The sequence below is a fragment of the Scyliorhinus torazame genome, chromosome 9 (assembly GCF_047496885.1).
Source record: "Scyliorhinus torazame isolate Kashiwa2021f chromosome 9, sScyTor2.1, whole genome shotgun sequence".
Lineage (NCBI taxonomy): Eukaryota > Metazoa > Chordata > Chondrichthyes > Carcharhiniformes > Scyliorhinidae > Scyliorhinus > Scyliorhinus torazame.
The window spans coordinates 181,031,408-181,048,650 of NC_092715.1; the positions used below are offsets into that span (position 1 = coordinate 181,031,408).

The 17,243-nt window shown below is 47.2% G+C and overlaps 1 protein-coding gene across 2 annotated transcripts in view; it reads right to left on the minus strand.

The window, feature by feature from the left end:
* Positions 1 to 17,243, minus strand: part of LOC140429614 (coiled-coil domain-containing protein 192-like) — a 126,572-nt gene that overhangs the window by 19,650 nt on the left and 89,679 nt on the right. Inside the window, exons 5-6 of one of the 2 annotated variants that reach the window (XM_072516859.1) lie at positions 13,801 to 13,857; positions 10,789 to 10,915 (exon numbers count right to left, since the gene is read on the minus strand). In XM_072516859.1, coding sequence (XP_072372960.1) covers positions 10,789 to 10,915; positions 13,801 to 13,857 — 184 coding nt within the window. Of the gene's footprint in view, positions 1 to 10,788; positions 10,922 to 13,800; positions 13,858 to 17,243 lie in introns of both variants that reach the window. The other variant, XM_072516858.1, reaches the window with a different exon arrangement.

Below are 17,243 nucleotides of genomic sequence, written 5' to 3' on the forward strand. Positions count from 1 at the left end.
CTCATCATCACACACTCCCCCCTTACCCACATTCCCTGTCTCTCCAAGTGTCCTCTCAGTGATCCTTGATGTGCTTAGCCTTCCGTGCTCAACCGCTGTGCCTAGGTGTGTCCTCAGGATGCACATCAGAGGTAGAGGGAGCTTGCTGCTTACCACATCCCGTGACTTTCAATGCCCCTGGTGGACGTCCTCAGGAGGACCTGGGGCCGCAGGGCCCTGGAGCACTTGCTGGCAGCACATGCATCGCCGTGCCACCCTGCTCCGGGTGCTGACTGCCAGACGTGCCGCTGTCAGGGGGTGGCTTCCTTCACCACTCCCTAGGGCGGCTCCGGTTTGGCACCAGCGCCTCCTCCTCCCGGTTGGTGTCCATGGGGCCCTGAGGTTCATCTCGGGATGGAGGAGCAACCGGATCAAGCCCCAGCTGCCCCAGCATCATCTGGCTCTGCCAGCCCTGGCGGCTCCCCAGAGTCTGCAGCACAGTGTCAATGCCCTTTTCGATGCTACTCAATGACTGGGACATGCTCCGCACCACCTCAACAATGCCCACCTGAACTGGGACACCTCCCCCCGTGACCAGGGCATACTCTGGAGGACCTTGGCAATGCTCACCTGAGATTGGGACATGCTCCGCAGCGCCTCATCAAGGTCCATCTGGTACTGGGTCCCAGCAACAGGGACATGCTGCCAAGGCGCTTAGCCATGGCTGTCACTGTCCGAGCGACACCTGTCACCTAGGACACCTCCGCTCATGCTGCTGACGTCGTGCACCAGGCTCTCCACTGTGGTCGCTACCATAGCAGTGTTGGCCTCGGTGCCACGCATTGCGGGCAGCATCTCCTGCACCCATAGCATTGGGGATGCCTTCAGCCGGGTATGGACCTGCTGGAGTGTCGCTGACGTTTCCCTCTGAATATCATGGCCATTCTCTATCGACTGCATCAGCTCCGGGTAAACCTGGTCCAGATGCTCAGCATCTGACTAGAACCCAGCTGGATCTTGGGATCCAACAGATCGCTGACTGCTGTCTCGACTGTGCGTTCCTGCCACAAATTGATGTTCATCAGCAATTGTGTGGTGCTCATCAAATTGTGTCCCAGAAGCCTGCCCATTACTGTCGCCCACCGAGGTGTGTTTCTCTGCACTAGTGGAGGACAGGCATGACAGCTTTACCGCGAATACGGAGCTCCTCTCCAAGATATTCTCATGGGAGACAGGGTGGGGAACCAGTCCAGACGGGCCGGAACCGTCGGATGAGGATCATGTGGAGAGTGGGAGGAATGGGTCAGGCTGTATGGCATTAACAACTCACGTGTGACAAATCATCTGGGTAGGGGCCAGTGTAACTGCACCTCTGCGCTGTACGCCAACCTTTACGTCGGTGGCAGATCCGTCTTTGGCCACTTCCGTGACCTCCAGGGCCTGTTCGTCATAGAGGATGAGGACTCTGATCTCCGGCACCCTGTTGCCCTTCTGGGCCCTCTCTTGTCTATTGTGGGCCAACTTCGCCTGCAGGGACACAGAGGGGGGATGGTGGGTGGGCGGGGGAGGGGGGGTATCGGGGAGGGGGGGTGCCACCTGTGCTGCCCGGTGGATGTTTTTGACTGGGTGCCGATCTTCCTGGTGACACTCCCTGAGCTGATGGCCATTGCCACTTCCTCCCAGGCTGCCCTGTTGCTGACCCGTCAAGATCCTCGAGTGAACAGGGCATTCCTTCTGACCTCTAACACGTCCAACAGTCTGGCCAGGCAGGCATCCCCGAATCATGGGGCTGGTTTCCTCTGTGGCATGAAGAGGTTGTCGTATTAGGAATGGTTGAGGACTCTGGGTCTGTACTCATTGGAGTTTAGAAGGATGAGTGGGGATCTTATTGAAACTTACAAGCTACTACGAGGCCTGGATAGAGTGGATGTGGAGAGGATGTTTCCACTAGTAGGAAAAACTAGAACCCGAGGACACAGCCTCAGACTGAAGGGACAATCCTTTAAAACAGAGATGAGGAGGAATTTCTTCAGCCAGAGGGTGGTGAATCTGTGGAACTTTTTGCCGCAGAAGGCTGTGGGGGCCAAATCACTGAGTGTCTTTAAGACAGGGATAGATAGGTTCTTGATTAATAAGGGGATCAGGGGTTATGGGGAGAAGGTAAGAGAATGGGGATGAGAAAAATATCAGCCATGATGAAATGGCAGAACAGATTCGATGGGCTGAGTGGCCTAATTCTGCTCCTATGTCTTATGGTCTTATGGCATGGCTGCGTGCTTTATGGGATTGGCTGTGCAGGATCAGTATAAGTACTGCTCTCCCTTGTTAGCAAGGGGCTGGCGAGTGCTGTCCTGGCGAATCAGCCGGCGGGACATCATTTGCGGCGTGAAGCTCATGGGGCTTTGTTATGTGGTCCAATTAATGTTTTATCGCAGTGCCAGCCTCGCCAGGCCGAGCATCAGGAAGCTCACAGAAGTTCTTGTTCACTACCACACTTAAAAAGGTTTCCATTAAATTACGCCCCAATCCTATTTTAGGCAGCCAACTGGATGCCTGAATATCTTCTGACCTAATATGAGGTCAGGCGCATAATGGGTGTCTTTGGGGTAAAGGACTTTCCGCCCTGAAATTTGCTCTTTATGTCCCATTTTCTTCCTAGAAAACAAATTCAATAAAGACTGCATTCTCCCCGGTTGATCCATAAACAATGCACAGAGATATAGGCCAGAATAGCACGGCCCACGTGGTCAATAGACTTTTGAATGGCTTGCCGCATTTTCCAACTTCGCCCCTGCCTGTTTTTAAAATGCTCTCATTTGACAAATGTATTAGCTTATCTAAATATACAATGACCTCATAAAATATTGATATGAATGTAGTATGTTCATCTTTTCGTATCTTCCCTCTTGCCTGTGAAGTAGCGGAAGGATGCACAGGCTGGTTAACAGGCTGTAACTTGAACCCTCCTTCATAGCTGTAACCACCTTTATACCAGCTGCTAGGATGGTTCTGTTATATGGCGGAAGGATTTTACTGGCTCCAACTACCCACATGTTGAGGGAAGCTATATACCCCATCAGGTAAGGATATCCCACTGAACATCAGCACAAAACTCAGAGCCGATCCGCAATCATGCGGTCCATCTGGAATGGGATTGAAAAACCACATCATCTGACTCAATGGCAAGTCAGATAAGCAGGTAAACCAAAGGTATACTCCTCCTTTCTGTGCAGTATTTCAGAAATGTTATGTATGAGTGTTCAGCTGTTTGAATGTTCCAGCTGCACAACATGCAAATGCATATTTGCTAAAATTTAACAAAAATGTCAAACGTGGAATTTAAGGGACAATAATGAAACTTGGATGTTGGGGGAGGGGACAGGGGAAGTTGACATTAAGAATTACTCAAGCTGAAGGCTTAATTTCAGAGTATTGGTTCGACATTTTGTGAGTTGTCTCAAGGACATACTTGCATTGAAGCCAGTTCAGAGAAGATTCACTGCACCGATCCTGTGATCATAGAATCATAGAATTTACAGTACAGAAGGAGGCCATTCGGCTCATCGAGTCTGCACCGGCCCTTGGAAAGAGCACCTTAACTAAGCCCGCACCTCCACCCTACTCCATAACCCAGTAAGCCCACCTAACCTTCTTTTTTTGGACACTAAGGGCAATTTAGCATGGCCAATGCACCAAACCTGCACATCTTTGGACTGTGGGAGGAAACCCACGCAGGCACAGGGAGAATGTGCAGACTCCGCACAGACAGTGACCCAAGCCGGGAATCGAACCTGGGACCATAGAGCTGTGAAGCAACTGTCGTACCGTGATGAAAGGGCTGTCTTCTGAGCAGGTTCGGCCTATACTCATTAGAGTTTAGAAGAATGAGATGTGATCTTATTGAAACCTATAAGGTTCTGAGAGGGCCTGACAGGGTAGATGCTGAGAGGATGTTTCCTATCATGGCGGAATCTAGAACTATGGGCCACAGTTTCAAAACAAAGGGTCATGTATTTAATGAGATAAGGAGGAATTTCTTCTCTTTGAGGGTCATTAGTGTTTGGAATTCCCTCCCCCAGCACGTAGTGGAGCCATTGAATATATTCAAGGCTGTGTTCGAAAATTTCTGATTGACAAGGGGGTCAAGGGTTAAGGGGGCAGGCAGGAAAGTGGAGTTAAGGCCACAATCAGATCAACTATGATCTTACTGACTGGCGAAGCAGGCTCAAGGGGTCAAATGACCTTCTTTTCCTGCTCATTTTTTTAATATACTTATGTTTTCTTAGTTATCTTGATTTTAAAATATAATCGTCTCTCCCTTCATTCATATAGCGGTTGTTGAAAACCATTGTGACCAATAATGCCCCGTAATCAAATCAGAGTTCACGACCTGGCAGAAAGCCATTTATAGTAGTGGTTTCCATGACCCAAGCCAGTGTTGGTTTTAAATTAGAAACAAAGGAAAGAATCAACAGCCCACAAAACATCATATACAGAGACAGTTAATCACGGGATGCACTTACCAGCACAGTCATGCATAAAGCTGTGGAACTGGCTCAGACATTCTGCAAGGCATTGCATCCGCTGCTTTTAAATAATGTTAACTGCACTTAGTCCTTGTGTGAATAAGCACTCCTGTGGTCAGGTGCAGACCCATCAGAAGCCCTACAGATACAAACTCCCTCCAGAAGGCATCTTGTTACTGCCCGTTTGGAAATTCCTAATCACAATGGCGCTGTGAAATACACTGGCATTTCTGGAAGGTTCAATCAAATATAGCTTAAATGAACCCTGCTTTTGATATTCAAAGAGGATGTCAACACAACCTGTTGCTTTAATGCGTTAATGAGTATATTTGCTGTATGAGTGGTTATGCAGAAGGCTGGCTGCAGTTTAATTTGGTGATATTTTTTCGAATGAATTTCATGCTTTTTCCACAGTTTGTAAATGTTTAATTATTTGTTTGTTTTATTCACTCTTGAAGTTTTGATTTAAAAAAAAAATTAATTAGGCTTTCAATCTTTGGCTATCCAGACAAATTTACCAATTCCATATTCCTACGGGTAATACATGCTGAAAGGGACCTTCAGCGGTGGACCATAAGTTGGAAAATCAACATGGCTTTTTCTCCAAACCACGTTTAAGTCCCTTTTAAGTCCAGTCCTCCAGTGCAAACTTAGGGTCAGTGAATTTACTCTTTATATTGTTTCCCTCTAAATTCACGTTAAAAGAAACACATGAAATCTATTGCACACAAATCCACACACTTTCGGGCCTGCACAAACCAAAACGTTTGCAATGAAATTTCGGGTTCAATGACCAAGAGCAATTTTGGAAGGAATTAATTCAAATCCTCAGTAAACGTTTTACGATTTTCTTTAAAAGCTATAATGCAACAAAGAGTTCACATAGAACACTGCGTCCTCAATATCTACACCCAATGGAATTCCATTCAGCTATCTATACAACACAGGTGGATGAAATTGGACTTTAAATGCGTCTTCATTTACTGAATAGTATGGAGAAAACATGATGGGCTCCCTGTGCCAAACAGGGAAAGCAGCTGTGTGTGCTACACCTGAACTGCCATAATGCTCTTGTTGATGTTTCTGTGTTTTATCAGGCTCAATCCTAATTTTAGAATGTTTTTTCTGGGAATGAATGCAAAATGTAATCATAAAAAGCAGAATGCTGAACAACTGTATCCTATTAAAATTTGCGGAGCTGATTTCCATCTGTAAATTGGCAGTGAGATGAAAACCAGGAAAATAAATGCTGACTTACTGCCAGTAGAATGCCCCAATGTTTGGGCAGGTCTAGTTTTAGGCAACCAGCAGTGCTGTCAGAAACAGGAGTGAACCAATATTATCCAAAATCCCCAGCGCCAATACGTATTGCAGCTATTACTTCCTCACTCTGCTCACGAATTATGGGTGGTAAAAGTCATCAAGCAGCCCATATATTCATCTGCATCAATTTTAAAAGTTACAATTATTTTGGAGATGATTTTCTGACAATATTTGGCTGCTTGGAGGGGTTTAAAGTGCTCGCCATGCCTGTACAACCTCCTGAAATCTTAAGGGACTTCTGGCAACATGAGGATCCCTCTGACATTTCCATCCTGGCTAGAGGAATAGAAAGAAAGAGCAGCTATAATTGAAGGGAAAACTGAGCTGGAGCAGTAGCTAGCAACTGCAGGGCGGCCAGATGAAAGAGATATGCTTGCAGTAACCATCCCAACAGAGTGTATTGGCTAAGGACAACTTATTTGTACTTACCCAGGCCTACTGATGAAGGCTGACTGGGATTTTCCAGTTGGTCCAGTTTGGTGGCAGAGGATGATTCGCTGCCAGGAGGTTTACAGTCTCTCCTTTGCCTGCATGAACTTAGCAGCAGCCGCAGACCCTGTGGAGTGGTGCCCACCCCTCCCCCGACACTGTTGGGCTGGCTGCAAAGGCCTTTTTATACTTTACATTTTGAAAAGCTGGAGAGGGCATCTCCATTTTGGGGTGCCCTCTCTCTCTAATTTACCTGTCATGGCATCTGAGTGCTGCTTTTAAGAGATCTCCTACTGGCCTAACACCTGCCATCTTTTTTTTAATAAAAGTTTTTAATTGGATTTTTGCACAGAGTACATTTTGCCGTTATGTACACAGGATATGATATATCTATAAATATGTAAGTATGCATCCGTTCGTGCCAGCGAGGCAGTTCCGGAGTGCAATCCTCGAGTGGGCCTGGTGCCGGTGTTGCCCCTCGCTTCTCCCGATCGGATTTCGCTGCCGTTGTCTTCTCGTGCACGCTGCCGCTTCAGCCGGCCCTCCCGTCCTCCACCTGTATTCTCCTTTTTCTCTGTTCCTGTGGTGTCAGGTTGGTTAACGTTTCCCTGCCTCCCCCCCGTCCTCCCCCCCCCCCCCAGTTCACCCTCTGGCCACCAATAGGCCAATTCATGGAAATTTGCAGTGAGTGTTTCCCCATTTGAGCCTGACAGTAGGGCTCCGACACCTGCAGGGAAATTCTGCCCACAGTTGCGTTATCATTTACAAGAGTCCTGTAGCTCTGCCACAGGCATCATTACACTGACTGTTTCAGTAAAATTCATGACAGCTCTGAACATTGCCTTCAGCTCCTATTTGGGAAATCAGTAACATCCACCAATGATTGGACTAAAGGTGACAGATGCTGAAGCAAACACATTCATCTCTCATCCCAAGGAGAGCTGAAAACAGCAGGATAAGGTTCTGGGGTTTGCATAGACTGTAGACATTCCTCAAGTCCAGATCCTTCATTTCTTTCCACTCCAGTAATGACCCACAACACAAAGTCGGCCAATGCCCAATTTCCTAACCGCTGCCACAATGTTTTTATTTTGCATCTGTCTTTGAACCTCTGATTCTTCACCCCTGCAAGAAGAGTGAAATCCTGGCTGGCCAGGAGACCCATTCTCCTTTAAAGGCACTGTCAATCCTTTCGGGACTGCAATGGGACTGCCACTAACAGGAATTTGGGCCCTCACATCCACAGGCTCTCTCCACTGGCAGTAGGAATCCTGCTGGGAGTCTGTCTTGTGCGTAAAATAACCCTGAACCAAGAAACTGCAACAGCATTCAGTTAGTGTTGGAGAAGTGAGCAGAAGTCCCACCTCACCTAAGCATTGCCTCAAAGATGGTTGTAGTCATAAACTCTATGTCTAGATTTATTATGGAAATAGCCTATGTAAATTTGTAATTCTGCAATTTCACAGTTGGGCCACTAGTAATATCTCTTTCATATCTTTTCCCCACAAGTTGGTCAGAAGACTTTCTGAAAAAGTTCTCAATGCTGACATTCCTAATATACAAAATAAGGAGGTAAAGATAGGTAGAGACAGACAGACAGATCACAGCCACTGGCTGTATCAATGCTGCACAGCACATTAGCAGCAGATATCCTCGCAGAAGCTCTGCATCCACCTCTTCATTAACTTGGGGCCTAAAAAATCAGTTCCTTGGGTAAGCTCATCAATGCCTGCCAGATATGGTTGTTATAGGGGCTGGTTTAGCACAGTGAGCTAAACAGCTGGCTTGTAATACAGAACAAGACCAGCAGTGCGGGTTCAATTCCCGTACCAGCCTCCCAAAACAGGCGCCGGAATATGGCGACTAGGGGCATTTCACAGTAACTTCATTGAAGCCTACTTGTGACAATAATGGATCATTATTATTATTATTATCACCTTGGCAAGTATAGCCAAGCAAAGGAGATTTGCTCTTGAATCATACTGAGCCACTTTCTTTCATGCAGTGTCACTGAAATCACTGCATATTGTAATTTGTGTGCTTCCATGCAGTATTACGGTTAGTCAGATATTTTCATATCTATGCAATCAGGTTTATTTTCACCAATCTTGGGAATAGAAACGTTTGCCTGTTTGAATCTTTTTCAAAAGTGTGATATGAGCGCCTGTATCAGGAGTCAGGAAACCAGCAAGTGGACCCAGGACCCTCTGATGCAACATAACTTGTTTGGCATCTCTCCCTTGGGCCTGTCTCTCCCTTCATAAAGTTTGGAGAGATTTGTGGCAGCACTAATCGTGGAAACAAAGAAGCCTCAAAATAACCGTCACTCCGGTTTATGAGAACCTTAGAGCAGCAGAGAAATCATGGGTGCGATGTACCGGCAGCCTCCCGCCGGAATTAGAATGGGATATGGCCGGTCATTATGCCTTGCGAGATCTAACCAGACTCGCATAGCTAAAAGCTTAAAAGCTCACTTACCTGTGCTACCGTCTGATCGAACGGCCACCCAGCATCTAATGGCATCTCCAAGGAAAGCTGGGTGCCGTTTAGCACTGGTCTCCATAAAAGGGGACTAGGCGGAATGACACTTGGTGGGAGGGGGTCTCCCAGATGGTCAGAGGCCCCAGCTGGTCGGCCTCCCGGCAGGGTGGCACCCCGGCACTGCTGGTGCCACCCAGGCACCTTGGCATTGCCAGTCTGGCAACCTGGCAGTGCCAGCTGGGAACCCTGGGAATGCCACCCAGGTGCCAGCCTGGCAGTGCAAGATGTCAAGCTGGCATTGTTCTTGCATCAGTGATCTAGCCCAGGGGTGCCCTGTCGGTATGTGATGGGGTGCTGTGCGGTGAGGACCCCCCAACAGGTGAGTTGGGGCATGGGGGGGGGGTCCAGGGGTCAATTTGGGGGGGTCAAGAGATTGGGGTGTCACCTGATCACTTCCTGCACTCAGGAGCTCCGCTCGTCGGAATTCCTCAGTGCAGCATATGCAGCTAAGTGCAGCCTCGGCAAGGCATTCCCCACCGAGGCGCGAAAGAGACCCGAGTGCTGTTTGATAACCCAGAATGAACTCGTTTTTTAAAAATTTAATCGTGCCCCAAAACAAAAGGAATGCAGAGAAATAGAGTCAGAAACGGTTTTGGGATTATCCATCGGTTCATAAGACTCCCCACAGTGCAGAAGGAGGCTTTTTGGCCCATCAAATCTGCATCGACCCACCAAAAGAGCACCCTAACTAGACTCACTCCCCTGCCCACACAGCCCTATCCCCTGTAACCCTGTAACCTAACCTGCAAATCCCTGCACACTAAGGGACAAATCAAGCATGGCCAATCCACCTAACTTTCACATCTTTGGATCATTTTATTAGGCCTCCAACCCTATTTCTCTATACAGCTCAGTACCACCAAGCCCATAATACAGGTAAATTAGTCATTTTAATGTTATGAATTATGAATCTAAATTTGGGACACATGAACCACAACTCAGTAGTGGTCTGGTAAACTGACTTCTGTTAAATCTCCATTCTTTTGTGCCCCACTATCGCATATGTCAGATATAATGGAAATTAAATGCGTTCTCTCTGTAGTCTTCTTTTAAAAAATAAATTTAGAGTGCCCAATTATTTATTTTTTCCAATTAAGGGGCAATTTAGAGTGGCCAATCCACCTAACCTGCAGATCTTTGGGTTGTGGGGGTGAAACCCACACAGACATGGGGAGAATGTGCAAACTCCACACGGACAGTGACCCAGGGCCAGGATTCGAACCCGGGTTCTCAGCGCCATAGTCCCAGTGCTAACCACTGCACCACATGCCGCCCTAATCTCTCTGTAGTCTTAATTATAAAGAGATATATATGTTTGTAATAATTCCATGTGAAAGGCCAAACTGGTTTATTTTAAACTGAAAATAAAGCCTCTACCGTGACTCACAAAACAAGCGTCCCAACGCAGGAGTATCAGGAACTGCCTGTCCGTGTCTGAGAGCTGTATTAAAGGTCCCGCTAATGAGCCCCAGTTGGGCAGGCCTCTACCCGCTCACCACGGGAACTCGCATTCTACAAAGCCCACTGGGAGATCAATCAGCGATCCCCGTGGTCCTCGTGATGGTTATCACACTAATGTTAGTGGAAAAGTCAGCGTGAGTATAAAGCAGGGGAAACACACTGCTGTTTATTTGTGAGCACTAACAGGAGAATAAACCTCAAGATTTCGGAACTGAAAGATCGAGGGAGGTCACAGTGCTACTCAGTACAGTGCTGCCATCTTCTGGCTGTACAAAAGCACACAAAACTCCTGTAGAGTTGCCACATGGAGTCAGATATCTGCAGCTCTTCTGGCACACTCTTGTCATAAGTCCAGTCATTAGCGTGGAATATTACTGTTACCAAAGAATGTTAAATAATACAATTACTATCAAGCCGAATCGCAGGACTCCACACTGGACAGGGAGTTCTGCGATTATGTGTCTCAGTGAACAGTAAATGTACTGACGTGCAATAGCCTTTTATGTGTCATGGTCATTGTGATACTGACCTCTGGCGAATTGATTTTCCTTTTCCAGTGTCTGAATTCTCTCTCTTGCTTCCATCACACTGATTGCAGCATCTTGCTTGACTTCAGCTAACTGAATCTGCAGCTTCTTCGTGATTCTTTTGTGCTTCTGTTTCTTGATTAAAATTAAATTCGGTCACATCATAAGGGTAAATAAAGACTGTAGTATTGACTCTCCAACTCACAATTCCTATCATTATTATTCTGAAGTGACAGATATTATGTGGCTGAACACATCAACTGTTGTGTGCACAATAAGGTCCCACAAATAACAATGAGAGATCTGGTTTTGGTGGTGCTGGTTGATTGTGTTCACCAAGATGCTGCAAAAACCTTCTGGCCTTCTTTAAAGAGTGCCATAAGATGTTTAATGTCTAACTGAACACACAGACTAGTTTAACATTTTACCTGAAGAATGGCATCACCAACAATACCATACTCTCTCAGTACTACGTCATGTACTCATGTCCTCCGGGTTCATTTTAACCTAAGCCACTGGTAAGAAGCTGATTGATCAGACCGGCACTAATTTTATTCAGCATCCAATATTACTTTCTTTTGAAGCCAGTGTACAGTAGGATTGGGTTGTATCTACAGTGGGTGGCATCTGAACATGTCAGTGAATTAGGTTAAGCCCTACTGCAGCGGGTCCTGAATCCACACTTCAGCATCATGACTGCCACCAATCTGGCTGGGAAGCTGATCAGTACACTTCATTCTTATTCTCCTTAAAGTTTTCACCATACTCGCAAATATTGGAAAGAATGTTAAGCCATTCAAATCTGCTAGAAGGCACAAAGGGAAATCATTGTTCAAAGCTTAACACTGTCGTGCCAGAGAAAAGGAGAATCATTCTGAAATAATTTCCCAATGTGTAAAACATTCATGGTCCGAAATTTGTTTGTGCCCTAAACCAGCTGCAATTCTGGGAGCATGTAACAATGGTGCACCAAATCGGTGATGCCCAAACTAATTTGCTAGTGTCCACCTGGTCAGTGCCAGCCTAGTTCCTGCATGGTTAAATGGCAGCAGGCAAGGAATGTCAGGACATCATTGAGTTACATCGAGTCCACGGTACAGAAACAATCCATACAGTCCATATGGTCCAGACCGTCATTTTTGCTGCACATGAGCCTTCTCCCACCATTCCTCATTTAATCCTATTAGTCTATCTTCCTGTTCCTTTTGCTTTCTCATATACTTCCACTTAAATGACATATTCACCTCAACTCTCAATGACAATGTTTTTACATTCTTTGGGTAAAGAACTTTCTCCAAAATTCCCTATTGATTTTATTAGTGAATAAACTTGCAAATTCTCCCCCACAGTTTTTTAATCTCTACCTAATCAAGCCTTTTGTGATTTTAATAAGCACTATCAGGTCAGCCCTTCTTTTCCAGAGGAAGGAGCCCTAACCTGTTTAGACTTTGCTGATAGCAAGAACCCATTTGTGCTGGTATCCCCCTTGTGAATTTTTTATTTGCAACTTCATAGAATCCCTACAGTGCAGAAAGAAGCCATTTGGCCCATCAGGTCTGAACCGACCCTCCAAATGAATATCCCACCTCGGCCTACACTTCTGCCCTATCCTCATAACCCCACCTAACTTTTAGGATATCAAGGGGCAATTTAGCATGGCCAATCCACCTAACCTGCACATCTTTGGTCTGTAGGAGGAAACAAGAGCATCCGGAGGCAACCCACGCAGACATGGGGAGAACGTGCAAACTCCACACAGATAGTCACCAAGGCCAGAATTGAACCCGGATCCCTGGCACTGTGAGGCAGCAGTGCTAACCACTGTGCCACCCTTCTTCAATGCCTCTATGTTATTTTTATAATCTGGACAATTCTCCAATAATGGGGCTATGTACCCACGCCAGCATGAAAAGTGGCGCCAACCGCTCCGGCGTCAACGGTCCCCGATAATGGGGAATGCTCCCCTCCGAGGGGCTAGGCTGGCTCTAGCTGGCGTGGAACGGCCCATGCGAGTTTGCGCATGCGCGGACCGGCCGGCGTATTTCCGCGCATGCGCGCTACGGCCGGCATATTTCTCTGGATGCGCGGGGGTTCCCTTCTCTGCACTGGCCCCCGGGCAATATGATGGAGCTCTACAGGGGCCCGGCGCGGAGTTAAATAGGCCCCCACGGAATGAGCCCGCCCACCGATCGGTACGCCCCGATCGCGGGCCAGGCCACTGTGGGGCCCCCCCCTGGGGTCAGATCCCCCCACCTCCCCTCCAGGACGGCCCCCACAGACTCATCTTCCAGGTCCCGCAGTGTGGGACCTGAGTAACCCACACCGGCGGGACTCAGCTAAACTCGTCAGCCACTCGCCCCATCAGAGCCCGGAGAATCGCCGGCGCCGGGTCGTAGAATCCCGGCCTCGAAATGTGAAGTACTCCAAGCATGGTCTAACTTAGCAGTGTGTTCCATTTTTCAAATCACAACTCATAAACAATTGGAAAGTATTTAGGAATAGGAGAAGTCCATTTGGTCTGAGAATCCTGTCTTGGTTGACCATAAAAAAATACTTTTGCTGAAATATCCCAAGATATCAAAATTCATTCTGTCTCAAATGAGCCACTTAAGTGACAGCCACAAGCACATGTGGCCAACATTAAAGCAGGAGGTAGTTCCTTCAGTGGAACGGAGTTAAGTAGCAGAAAGAGAAGAAATAACCCACAAGAACATAGTATGATTTTATCAACAACTTATCAACTCCAAAATGTACTGGTTTCTTGGGTCACACTTCAAACATCATGATTTCTTCAGTAGCCTAAAATCAGTGGCAGACAACAAATTTTTGTCTTTTGTCTTGCAAGATTTATTGGGACTAATCATTTTCAACCATGTGATTTGAGATGCAAATCATTGTGCTGACTAAGGAAACATATTCATTTATATCAAAACACATTTATTTGATTTGTAAACCTGTGGACTGAAGTTAAATATATTGATAAGTTAGAATGATAATAATATTACTATACTTACTAATTGCACCAATTGTCCTTGAACACATTTATTTTCTGCTTCTAACCTCTGAATGTACTACAAAGGAGAAAAAGCAAAGCAATTTTAGAAAAGACGGGGGGTCAGAGAAATATAGCCTGGAAATGACAAAGTGCAACATTATCTTTCACTACTTGTTTATATCAAATTACTCAGTCCAATACTTTAATGAAGTCAGTAACAAGTCTATTTTAGACTGTTTAGCACCTCTCTTAAAACGTCTTCCAAAGGAATTTGATATGAATGTATTATTTGTATGTCAACGTCACATTGCATACTTTCCAAGTTTACATGTTTATTCTGGTAATTTCTATACTTTAAATACTGTATTAGCTTCATTACATATTTTATATTTTTAATGGTGGATGATAACTCTTTCATATAGAGATAAATAGAATATTTGTGTACATGTATTTCCAGAAGCTGAAATAATATAAATGTTATGTTGGTAGGGTCTAATGATAGCACTACATAAGAACATATAAGAAATAGGAGATGCAGACTCTGAAATTTGATAAGACCCACAAATGGCCGTGGAGATCGGATTGTGTGATTAACCTGAGCTCATTGCTTCTGATGCAGGCAATCTGCAAACTTTATACTGCTTGCACACTTAAATAATTGTAGCTAGCACATATGCAGGACTAAGCATGGGACATGATTTAATGGGGAAAATGGTCCAGTTTGGACATGTTTAGTGGGGTGTTTTGCAGTGCTGCAGCGCCTAGAACGACCCCACTAACAAGTGGGACTCTTTATTTTTGGCCTCGGCGAGTAATGCCCCGCGGACTGCACTTACCTTCATTTCCTGCACTGATGAGAAATATTGGGGCAGCATTTTTAAATGCCACCCCGATCTCTCAACCCTCTCACTGTGGCCTCCGGACCTCCCAACACCCCAATTTACCTGTTAGGGAATCCCCTAGCCCCCCTTACCCCACATCTTAAGGATAGGGAACCCCCCCCCCCAGCCCAATCCCCAGCACGGGCAACCTGGGCACCTTGGCACTGCCGGTGGCATGCTGGCAGTGCCCCTGCCAACCTGGCTGTGCCCAGGTGGCACCCTGGAACTGGCACTGCCAGGGTGCCTGGGTGGCAGTGCCAAAGTGCCAGGCTGGCAGTGCCAAGGTGTCCGGGTGACAGCAAGAGTGCCAGGGTACTACTCTGCCTAGAGCCCGACAACCTGGGGGCCTCTGATAGCTTGGGAGACCCCACTCCAGGTGCCGTTAAGTCTGGCCCACAATTGTGTGAAGTACTAAATGGTGTCATCGTACGGTCTCCCAGCCGCGCACACTAATGAGCAATCCCCGGGAACAATAAGCAACATTTAGACACACAAAGCAAAACCAGACTCTTCGGCGCCAGCAGATGCCCACACAAAAGAAGGTGAACGAGCACCTCAAGACCGCCCATCGATCAGGGAACCGCTCCAGCATTGGAGAAAATCGAACGAAGTGATTGGGACAAAGTCCAATCACTTGGGACCAGGTACAGGGGCCGCCCCGAAAGGCGGGAAGCCCCTGGGGACTATAAGAATTGAGCCCCAAGTTCAAATCGTTCTCTTCTCTTCCTCTCCACCTCTTTGAGCTCTTCGTCCTGCCTGGGTCACCCAGCAACAATGAACCAACATTGACCGTGACCGGAGCAGTGAAGATCGAATCGTAAATTTAATTCAATGCTCGCCACGAGATAGGGGCCCCTAGCTACCAATCTGTACCAACTTTGAATCCCGCAGACTCAGAACCCGAACGAAAGGCCATTTGTTTCCCTGACCTGGTGGGCCAGTTCCAAGTTAAGTATAGGCCTGTTAGTTGTAGAAGTAGCTTAGACGTAGAATTTGTGCATGAGTAGCGATTACTGTGTATAATAAATGTGCTTTGATTTGAATCTTACTAATCGGTGTATTGGATTATTGATCATTACTCGGACTTGAACCACGTGGCGGTATCATAAAGATGCCTGGCGACTCAAGAGCAAAGGTAATAAAACAGAGCAATTAAACTAAGGCAAAGTTAGCAACAATATTCAATGGCCAATGAGTGGTTAAGGTCAATGCATCTTCAAATGCCATATCCCACCAATTGCCCCACTAACACTACCAACGGCTCAATACGCCACATCACACACCTACCAACAATCTCTATTAACCATGACTCATTCCTAACATTCATATTCCTCACCTTGCCTCACACAATTAGCTGCAATCCACACCCCCACATCTCAGGGCTCATACATACGGCCAGCTGGTCAACCATACGACAGCCACATCACCCAAACAATTTTACCACACTGAGTGACACATTTCCCTCTCTCTTGTAGGGCAAGGTAGGGCACAACCACAGTCAGTAGAAACTAACTGGTTGGAGACAGTTACTCTTGCATTTCTTTATCCCATGGTTGCCATCACTGGAACCAATGAAGATGACAGCATGTTCATAACCAAGGGCTTGATTCTCCGGAAAGATTACTAAGTTTGGAGCGAGCAGGAACTGCAGCGAGCTTCCCGGCGCTTGGCTTGGTAAGGAGGGCAATGCTATTCAACGTTAATTGGCCTACTTAACGAGGCCCTAAGGGCTTCACGCCATTAACGAAGGCCCGTCAGCCGATTCGCCGCGAACAGGCTCACCAGCCCCCCCCTAACAAGATCGAGCAGCACTTCCCACTCAGGTCGTAGCCATGGCGCCGAGACGGTCCCACAATTTGGAGATGCAGACCTGGGGAGGCTCCCAGATGCGGTAGAGGCCAGGAGGGATGTCCTGTTCCCCTGAGGGTCCCGGAAGGTGAGATACAGGACAGCCAGTGCCACCAATGCTGTCTGGGACGAAGTGGCAGATGCCGTAAGCTCGGGCAGCGTGGCCAGGAGGACTGGCCTCCAGTGCTGCAAAAAGGTCCACAAACTACAACAGGCAGCAAGGGTGAATTGAAACCTCCAATGTGACCTTATCTACCCCCTCCCTACCCATCTTTCACATCCCTCCACCCCAGCATTGTGAACCAGGTGTGTCGCTAATGATGCCCTCTCTGTGTCTCTGCAGGTGAAGCTCTTCTACAATCACTGGGAGAGGACCCAGACTGGCGGAGGGCTGCCAGACATTAGAATCTTCACCACCTTCGAGGGATAGGCCCTGGAGGTGACAGGGGTGGCCACGGACAGAGCGGTCACCAATGCGGAGGTCGGCACACGCCGCAGAGGTGAGGATCCACCGGGTCCCACTCGGATGGACTGCCACACGTGAGTTATTAATGCCATACAGACCGACCCATCCCTCTTACTGACTATGTGTTCATTCCTCATGGTCTCACTGACCATGTGTTCGTTCCCCCGCAGGTCCCAGGGGCGGGGGGCAAGAAGTTAAGTGTGCGTTGGGGGGAAGGGGTTTTGGGGGGCGTTTGGGGGGGAAGGTGCGGATAGTGGGGCGGCACCA